The sequence below is a fragment of the Xenopus laevis genome, chromosome 2L (assembly GCF_017654675.1).
Source record: "Xenopus laevis strain J_2021 chromosome 2L, Xenopus_laevis_v10.1, whole genome shotgun sequence".
NCBI lineage: Eukaryota > Metazoa > Chordata > Amphibia > Anura > Pipidae > Xenopus > Xenopus laevis.
In genome coordinates, this window is record NC_054373.1 from 32,132,635 (window position 1) to 32,143,335 (window position 10,701).

The following is a 10,701-nucleotide window of genomic DNA, read 5'->3' on the forward strand; positions in this document are numbered from 1 at the left end:
GAGAGAGATAAAACAAGGAATTGTAAGGACTGCCTCTACATATAGTCCAATTGGATTTATCTGCATGTAGAGAACCAAGCAACCCCTCCCTCCACAGGACAATAAATGCCTGTGTGCCCGCTCACTGATTATTCATACTTCATTGGAAACACTCAGATACAATAGAACGCATCAGTTTAAGCTTTTCAGGGGACGCACAGAAAACTTATTTCAATATGGGAAAATGTAAACCAGGGCAATGTGTTAAAACAACCATTTCTTTCAGTATTCAAAGGATATGGCACAGCAGTTCGTCTTAACATTTGAAATACAACATTTCTTGTGTATAAAAGGGGCCTCATTATATACTATGGGGGGCGTGTGCACGCTCTCTGATAGTCACATACACAATCTAAAAGCAATAAGTGATTATTGCAGGACTGGTATGAGGTTGCAGACTATTGGGCAAAGGCTAAATTCAGACAAGAATGTGGCAAAATACAATCTGGTTAGTATTTTAAACCCCATGAACTAATACAATAACTAGGGATGCAATAATCCACTATTTTGGATCAGCACAGCCCAGAATCCTTCTCGAAAGATACGGCAAACCCGAATGAACCAAATCCTAACTTGCATAGTAATTTCGGTCGGGCTGGCAGAAAGATTGGCAAATCCCTGCTGAAAAAGAAGACTCCGAACGAACCTGAATTCGGTGCATCCTAATAATAACATTCTTAGAGGACAACGGCAATTTTTGGACAAAATTGTTATATAAAATCAGGGAAACGATTTAGTATAAAGGAAAGCCCAATTCAGTGCGCATTAATAAATTGGTGGGGACACAACAAATTACATAAAATGCAGGATAAGTAAATAACAGGTAATTAAATTGAGGGTTCACTGTAGTATAAAATGGACACCACAGCCGGGCCAAGAGTATGGGCTAGAGTCCTGCGCGGGTCCATTTTTGGAACCTGTCCGCAACCTGCTTCTTTCCCGCTTGACGCAACGCGAACCCGCAAGTACCCTTATCCGCACCAGACGCGCTGACATCAAGGATCAGGACTGCAGGGCTCTAACTTGGGGCACAAGGACAAGGAGTGATGTAGGGGCCAACTTGTGACAACTGCTGCAAATTTGTGCCCTAAGAATTAAGGGAATTCAATTTACAAAGGGCACAATGACACAGCAAGAAACTTTGATGTTTTTACAAGGGGGTTGTGTATTTTATAAGAGCTGCTGTAGAGAGTCTCACCCTACAACACCCCACCACACAGGACAATGTTATTAGGCAAACATTTCCAACGGTTGACATAATATTTTAATGCAATTACATCAAGGGAGAGTAAATCCCTCACCTATAATATGTGTTCACATAAATCCAGTGACATGATGGTATAACTCCTCCCCCACAATATGTACCTGTAACTAAACAGGACATATATGAGATACTACATGTTCATATAAACTTAACTTCCGTTTAAATTCCCCCAATGTAGTTGTGCATTTAAGTTCTCTGCACTGCCCGGGGAGGAAACGTTTCGTAATAAAGAGAAATCAGTAGCTATTAGGGGAGCCTCTCACCCGGCCATTATCGCACACTTGCCCAAAACTCGCAGCGTCCACAGAGTCAGCGTGCCCATCCCGTTGTTGCTGGGGCGGGGTTAGGGGGGACTGACGGAGATAAACGTCATGGCGCGCGCTGTTCTTTTCCACTGTACACGCAGCCGATACGCGCGGCACCATCTATCCAATCAGAGTGGATAACGGTTGATAAGCCTAATCTGATGGCTAGTTGTAGTGTTTACTTTCTCGCTGGCGCGTAGGAGATGGGCTAATGGGCCTCCACACATAGGGCAAAGGCCAGGGCAACTTGCCCCTGGACCAGTAAATTAAAAAATGTTTTTCAAAAGAAAATCTGTGACCAGCTCGCCTGTGTGCGCGCCACTGATGCAGCGCTGTTCTTCAGCACGGAGTAAGCGCACACAGCACGGAAGTAGCGCACGCAGCACCGGAAGTAAGCCGGCAAAGCAGCCAGGAGGAGTAAGGCCGTGCTGGCTGGGGAGAGACAGTCGAAGAAGGCGTCTGAACAGCTGTGGTGGAAGAGGGAGGGAGCGGCTAGACAAGGAGGCTGCGGGGAGAGAACGGCCAGGAATTTCTCTGCATCTCAGGGGTTAACATATGGCTTCCGCCCCATTCTGACACAGTAAATGAATTGACTTTGCCAATCATAAGTAAATCGCCATGTTTTGCTCTTTCACTCCTCGGTCCGCAAACGTTAATAAATAAAATAACTTATCATTGAACGCAATAACACCTTGAAGTATTGTTTTCACCAACATTCTGGTTAACCCATCCTTACTCAAAGTATAACAGCTGCCACTCACAAATCCACACACGGGCACAATCCCAAAAGAATCTTTATTCCAAAAACATGTCAACACAAGTTAGGACTGTAGTTCAGGGTTTACCACCTTTTCTGGAGACAATGCCGCCTTCCTATTATTTGTGATGTTTTTCCTATAATAAGCATCACTTTTTACGCGGCGCCAGGTGGCAACCCTTCTGACTGGTTTAATTGGTGTTTCATTTATGGTTTTCTATGAACGGAACCATGCTATAGAATGTTATCCCATCTGTAACTCAAGCAAGCCTATGAATCTGTACTATAACACCCAATTATGTACATATTGAGCCCTATATGAATTATTTATAATACAGATGCTGTTTCATGGGAAGTGTCTGCCATATATATTTTCTTTGGAGTAGAATTAACTTCTGCTGCCAAACAAATGTTTAAATCATAATAATGTGTAATGCAAGCGCCCCACTCTTCCAGTCTCAAGGTAACACAACAGTTTATCTCAATTCTTCAGAATTGTGTGGGTCAAAGTGATCAGTCAGGCATAATGAGTTGGCTAATGATCTCTTTGCTTTCTCCCACCATTTCTTATGACTGTTATACCTCTCAGCCACTGTATTTCTGTCTTGTGCTCCCTGTTGCTAAACAAAATAATCTTCGTTTCCATCGAGTTTTTGTCATCTTAAATGACATTTTATATAGGGATGAAACAAATCAGTTTGGACCAGTAGCACGTAGGATGCCTGTACCACTGCTTCTGTCCCAACTTGAAGCGCATGTCAATATACCAAAAAAAAAGAGTGTGGAAAACAGGCTCAGAAGCCACAGATACTGTGCTACAAGCTTTATTATAACAAACCTGTTAAAATAAACCTTGCAACACAGTATCTGCTGCTTCTGAGCCTGTTTTTCACACTCTTCTTTGGTATGTTTTATAGGGATGCACAAATTCACTATTTTAGGTTTCGACTGAATCCTTTGTAAAAGATTCAAGCCGAATACTGAACCGAACCCCCGAGACTGATTTAAAAAACTTCATATATCTTAAAAGGGTTGTTCACCTTTACTTAAAGGGAGTGTTCACCTTTAACGGTAACTTTTAGTGTGTTATAGAATTACCAATCCTAAACAACTTTTCACTTGGTTTTCATCATTTATTTTTTGTAGGTTTTTAATTATTTGCCTTTTTCTTCTGACTCTTTGCAGCTTTCAAACGGGCATCTCTGACCCCCTTCTAAAAAGCAATGCTCTGTAAGGCTACAATGTATTATTATTGTTACTTTTTATTACTCATCTTTCTTTCAGGCCTCTCCTATTCATATCCCAGTCTCTTTTTCAAATCAATGTGTGGTTGCTAGGGTAATTTGGACCCTAGCTACCAGATTGCTTAAAATGCAAACTGGAAAGCCGCTGAATAAAAAGCTAAATAACTCAAAAACTACAAATAATAAAAAAATGAAAACCAATTGCAAGTTGTCTCAGAATATCACTCTCTACATCATACTAAACAGTTATCTCAAAGGTGAACATCCACTTTAACTTTTAGTATGATAGAGAGAGTGAAATTCTGAGACAATTTGCAATTGGTTTTTATTATTTGATCACCCTAGCAACCATGCATTGAATAAGAGACTGGAATAATAAACAGGCCTGAATAGAAGGAAAGTAGCAATAAATACATTTGTAGTCTTACATTTGTTTAGATGGAGTCAGTGACCCCCATTTGAAAGCTGGAAAAAGTCACAAGAAGAAGGCAAATTATTCAAAAACTATGCAAAAAAAAAAAAGTCAAGGCCATTTGAAAACTTGCCTAGAATTAGCTGTTTTATAACAAACAAACAATTCACTTAATAGTGAATCACCCATTTAGACATTGTGAGAGCGACACCTCACAATATCATTCATTGATGTGATTTGGATAAAGCATGGCATGTGGAACAGACAGGACCGGATTTACATAGCATCCCCAGTGTTTCTGAACCAATGTGGGTGTGGTTGGCAGGCATGCCGCCCCCTTAAATCCTGCCGCCCTAGGCCCGGGCCTTTGTGGCCTCTCCACAAATCCGGGCCTGGGAACAGAGTTGTCAGTGGAACATCAAACACTGCTGTGTGTGCCATAGGCTTTAAATGTCCAACCCTAGAGCTGAGTGAACTGCAGGGGGAGCGGGGGCCTTACTCCCAGCCATGCAGAATTCAAGCAGCTTTGTTTATGACGATCCCTAAGCAGCCCAGACCACACTGAGCATGTGCACAGTCTTAGTCTTGCAAAGATGTTTAATAAAATTACAAGATGATGACCCCCTGTAGCCAATTTTAAAGCATAAATTATTTGTTTGATTAGGCTTGTGGTGCAGTAAGTTCACGTTTATATTTAGTATACAAAATACAACATTTCTAGCATTATTCTATTTTAGACTTTACATGCCCTTTAACTTATGTCACCAAGATGTGTCCTTATGGTAGAAAATATGTATAATGCAGCCTTCGGTCTGCACTGCAATGCTGGCTCTCACATGGCATTTTGCAGGTGTGACCTTTGGAGTGTTTGTGTTGGCCTGCACTGTGACGGGCCTGTACCTTGGAACAACCTTTTACTGAGAACACTGACTTATGGTACAAGCTGGACAGAACACGTCTCCCTTGTGTGTTATTGTGCATGTGGACAGCTTTTCAACAAGGCCACTGCGGAGCAAGATTTCTAATGAGTTAACTAATTATATAGAACACAATTACTGAGGAGCAAATAATAGCACGACGTGATCTCTCCCATGTTTTATCTGTAAGACAACCAATAATAATAGATTAGCATCCAGCTGTTTAAGCTTTTGTAACCTCTGCATCTCATTCCCTTGTGATCCCCTTGGGTATGAAAATTGTCCATATTAGGAGATACTGAAGTGGGTTCATTACCTAAAGGTAATGGATTTGAGAATATCCTCAGGGCATTCCTGACCCAATTACTATCACTATCCCTTCTGCCTGCCCAGTATTATACTGCAATGTGTGATTTCAATGCAACCAGCTTAATTGGCGAATAGTATCTACAGATGGAAAGAATCTATCATTTTTGGATTTTGCCAACATGGAACTGAATTGAAGCCCTTGTTTGCATATTCAAATGTAAAAGAACATTTAAAAAACGGAATATATTATTAGCAAAAACTTGTCATATTCAGTTGTCCAGTGCAGTTAAGCCACATGACTTTATGGTTTGGATTCTGTATGAATCTTGCAAAAAAATGCTAGGATTCAGCCAGATCCCAAACATATCCATAATCAGGTGCATCCCTATTAAATATATCTTTGGTGACATATATATCTAGTAACATGGATCATAGATAAGGCTTTAACTTAACTATTAGTATGTTATAGAATGTGCCATTTTTAGCCACTTTTCAAATGGTCTTCTTTTTGTGTTTTATTTGCCACCTTCCTGTCAAATGGGGGTCAGTGAACCCATCAACAACAATCATACTGTTCTGTTAGGATTCAATTTTATTGTTATTGTTACATTTAATTGTGTATTTTTCTGTTCAGACCCTCTCCAAACACTTTCCAAACATACCAGGTTATAATGGTATATAGAACCCCAGAAAGTAGATATCTTCTGAAACTCTAAACTAGAGAGCTGCTTAATAAAACATTAAATGCATCATTAACATTAAATTAACCCAATAAGAATGTTTTGCTTCCAACAAATGGGTTTCCAGATAATGTATCTATCTTTTTAAATTATACTCCTTGGCTCGTTTCAAAGAAGGAAACTGTAAAGTAGTCATTTCTTCCTGTACATTCACCAGTCCCCTAAACAAGAGATGTTCTATGTATCACTCAGCAGGAGCACTGGGATAAAGGCTAGAACTGCAGGCTGCCTTTAAACACAAACATGAATCATTGTTTAAATAATTTGACGCAGGAAGAGTTCAACCTTTTCAAAAACCTGAAACCAATCATTGTGTAGCTGAGCCTTTAAATAAATAAATCATTTGCTAAGTAACTCAAATAGAAAACGTTTGAATTGATGTAAGATTCAAGGACAGCAAAAGAGAGAAAACAAAAGCAGATTCCTCTTGTAAAGTGGACAGACTATGCTACTGGTGATTGGCCTAAGTTGCCTGGTTGGACTGGGGTCATGGTGATCCTGCTTGGTGTACTTTCCAGGTATATGTTTTTAACTAAGAGGCAGGCAGAGAACAGAAATAGAGATGATGAAGAGGAGGATGTTTTTGGAGACTTCTGGGAGTCCCATCCTGAGGGTACACAGCTGATCTACAAACCCTCTGCTCTTGCTAACTGGTTGCTGAGAGATCTTCAACGTCAGTCATTGCTACAATCAACGGATTGGTGGATGAGGAAATGGCCTCATATTCAGACAATTATTCAGAACTTGCTCCCGGCTGACAAGATATTGGAGTTGGCCCGGGATCATCTGCAGCTGGCTGATGGTGGAATAGTTGCCTTGGACTGGGTAGTTGGACCAAGAGGTATTTCAGGAACTAGAAGAGGCACCAATACAGCCGGAAGCCCACCGTTGCTCTTTATCATTCCAAACCCATTTGGAAAGTTGACAAAAAACACTGAGCAATTTTGACTTCGGGCATTAGAAAAAGGCTTTTACCCAGTAATTTTTAATAGGAGAGGGCAGAATGGCTGCCCCTTGGTTACAGTGAAGCTCCAAGCTTTTGGGGAGCCAGCAGATCTGAAAGAGGCTGTGAGTTATGTACGTTTTAGGCACCCATCCTCCTTGTTGTTTCTGATCAGTGAAGGGTTAGGATCAGGACTTCTGCTTTCCTACCTGGGGGAATGTGGATCCTCCAGCTACATCACAGCGGCCTCATGCATTTCTCCAGTCTTTCGTTGCCAGGAATGGTTTGAGACTGGGCTACCATGGCTGTATGACTGCCTCCTGCTTCTCTATCAGAAATTCCATCTCAGTAGGTAGGTGCATTAACGGAAAGAATACATTATGGGTGCATTTTCTTTGGTCAGCATTATTTTTAGCAAAACAAATAGAATAGTTTTTACTCGTATATAGTTTCTAGTAATAGTTTGTAATAGTAATAGTTTGTAATGTAAAAGTTTTTACTCAAGATGTTACTCATCTTCAAGTTCTCAACACACAGACGATCTTTCACTTTGACCCATTGCTTATAAACAGTACTGAATGGGGAAGGAATTATTTCTATAATTCTATAGAGCTTGTCATCAACCTGTTGCTTATTTGGCTCTGTTGTATATATGTATACAGTAAACTGCACATTCAATATATGCCTGACTATGCAAACATAGATACCCTAGACTAGAGACAGGTGAAATTGCAACCATTTCTATGCTGTAGTGGCATATTTGCCATGGAAACCATGGGCATAGAGAGCATGTTGATGGTTACCTTGGACACTACTACCACTGTGTCCATTACCACAAAGGAAATAATTTGTCATCGTGGTCAACTATGATTTAAACGGTTGTGGAACCCACTTCCATGGAAACAATGGTGAGAGGTTGGTGACCATACTGAAGGCCATTCTTCTCCTTAAAGGGCATGTACAGTCTAAAATAGAATAAGGCTAGAAATGTTGTATTTTGTATACTAAATATAAACATGAACTTACTGCACCACAAGCCTAATCAAACACCTAATTTATGCTTTCAAAGTTGGCTACAGGGGGTCACCATCTTGTAACTTTGTTAACCATCTTCGCAAGACTAAGACTGTGCACATGCTCAGTGTGGTCTGGGCTGCTTAGGGATTGTCATAAACAAAGCTGCTTGAGTTCTGCATGGCTGGGAAGTAAGGTGGGGGTTCCCCCTGCTGTTCATAAGTATGATTGTTTCCCTGCTCAGCAGTTAGGGACCATCTGACAATTCCTATCCACAGCAGTAAGTAAAGGGGAAATTTCACTGCATACAGTCAGGTTTCTTATAAAAACGGTACACATTTTTTAATTAAAGTATATTGGAGATAGGTTTCTTTCAAGCAAGTAACAATGGGATTTTATTTTTTTGCCTTTACATGCCCTTTAAGAAAGCACTGGTAAGAACCCATCTACAATATACAGTTTAGTTTTGGTTTCCAGTGCTCAATAGTGACATTATATTAATAGAGAAAGCCCATACAAGAGGGACTAAGTGGATAAAGGTTTGTGAAGGTGATGGGCTGATCTAAAGTCAATGGTATCATTACTATCATTATTTACCTTTGGTTGTTTTCTTTATTGCAGATATTCCACAGCCCTGGCAGATGTTTTCCCCATGGAGAGAGTTTTGAAGAGCAGTTCATTACAGGAGCTCCACCAAGTACTATTTTGCCAGTGCAAAGGTGAAAACATTAGCTGGGATGAATATTGGGAACACAATGACCCCCTGCGGGACGTGGATGAAGTTGCTGTGCCTGTCATGTGCATCTGTAGCACAGATGATCCCATTCGAGGACCTGCTGAGAAGACGCTTCCCATTGAGCTTTTCAGGACAAACCCATATTTTTTTTTGTCGCTGACGCATTATGGAGGACACTGTGGTTTTCTTACAAAGTCAGATGTATCGTGGAGCCACAAGGTTACTTTAGACTATTTTAGCTCTATAACAGAGTTCTTTCAGATAGAAGAGAAAGCAAGTGTCCTGCCTAGAGGTCGCAGTTCTGTCACGATAAACCGGCGAAGAAGAGGAACGCTGCAAAGGCGCGATAGGTCTGTCACTGATCTACATGAAATGTTTAGTTGGAAAAGGTCCTATACCAGGTGACATATTATAGTAAGAGACAGTATGATCCAACAATAAACAGAAACGGGTTAAAAAGGAGACAAGCCTGACGCATTACATGCATAAGCTAGAGATTTGTCATAATAAGGAGCTGTCCAGCTTAGGCACAAAGTTTGTCACCCTTCTCTCATTTTTTGACATATTTAAACAAATTGTGAGATTATACTGGTGTGTCTGCTTCCTATAAATATTCCAAAAATATTTTTGTTTCCTCCTTGAATTGCCCATCATGGCACATGTTTGGTGAGAAACGAATACATAAATACACCTGGTGATAATGCAATTTAAAAGGCAAACTATCACTCCACGGTAAAACAGACTCCTCCCACATTTGCAGTGGCAGGGTGGATCGCAAAACTTTCAGACAGTCGTATTCACCAGCACGTCACTAAGCCAAATCAAACCAACTTGTGTTTCAATTTATACTAAAACCATTCCATACACACAAAATAGATATGAATTTAATATTTAACTTAATACAGGAATGCGATCTGTTATCCAGAAAACTCCAAATTACATAGACTCCATTTTATATGAATAATTATTTTTACTTTGCTGTAGGGCACCAGTGTTATCCACATTGTCACCCTGTTGCCTACAAGTATATTTATTGTAAGTAAGGAGACTCCTGAGGTCATTGTTTTTTATTTGCAGCTTCACACTATGGAAATTTACATTATTGACTGCCTCCGTCCTCTTCAAATGTCCTATATTGCACAAGAAATATTTAATTCTATAGTTCTGTTGAACACTGCCTGGCATTTGATCCCCGTTTAGATTTCTGCCTGGAGTGTTGTGGACATAATAGTTAGAAATTTGGCCATGTCCTTTAGTACCTCTTAATACACAAGCAGTCAGCAAACCTAATGCCTTTCACTGCAAATTGCGAAGAATAATATTTTTGGGAAAAAACGATACAGGGGCTCTGGGTCCTTCTATTGCAGCACCATGCTGGGATTCCCAGTCATCTCAAGGATAGACATGGATGCAGATTTAACAAGACTTCAATTTCAAATAAAAAAAAAAACTTCTCAATTGCAAGAATATTTTCAACCCCCCCCAAACCTGTTGAAACACACACTAAAATCACATTCTGTGCATGAATTTTCAATGAGTCTGCAAAACCTCAAATCTCTTTTTAAAAACTTAAATGTGATAATAGCTGGAATTTTTAAAATATACCTCCCATGTACTTCTACGGCAGTTCACCAGGCTTGTGTTTGTAACTCTTGATATTAAAGGGCATGTAAAGTCTAAAATAAAATAATTGTTAGTCATTGTTATAACTAACAATGAACCCATGGTGGATACACCTATCTATACGTCTCTCCAAATTTCTTCCATCGGCTTTGTTGCTGTTGTACCAAACCAAAGTACAAAAAAAAACAGGCTAAATATTTGGGGCTATATCATGGCGTCTGCACCTGAAAAAAGGAGGGACGTTCTGCACCATGTAATAAAGTGTTTTATACTTTAACTGGTTGGAGTTCTTGCCACTTAGGGAAAAAAACATTGAACATGGGGAGTCACATTTATCAAGGGTCAAAATTTGAATTCATGTTTTTCTTAAAACTACCATACGCTCCCATAATTTGAAC

At 40.0% G+C, this 10,701-nt stretch overlaps 1 protein-coding gene across 1 annotated transcript; it reads left to right on the plus strand.

The window, feature by feature from the left end:
* Positions 1–6,345: 6,345 nt before the first annotated feature.
* LOC121399833 (protein ABHD15-like) lies at positions 6,346–10,272 on the plus strand. Its single transcript, XM_041581680.1, is given in 2 exon segments — positions 6,346–7,282; positions 8,566–10,272. Coding segments are annotated over 2 exon segments (1,326 nt in total). The 5' UTR covers positions 6,346–6,476; the 3' UTR covers positions 9,086–10,272.
* The last annotated feature ends 429 nt before the right edge of the window (positions 10,273–10,701 follow it).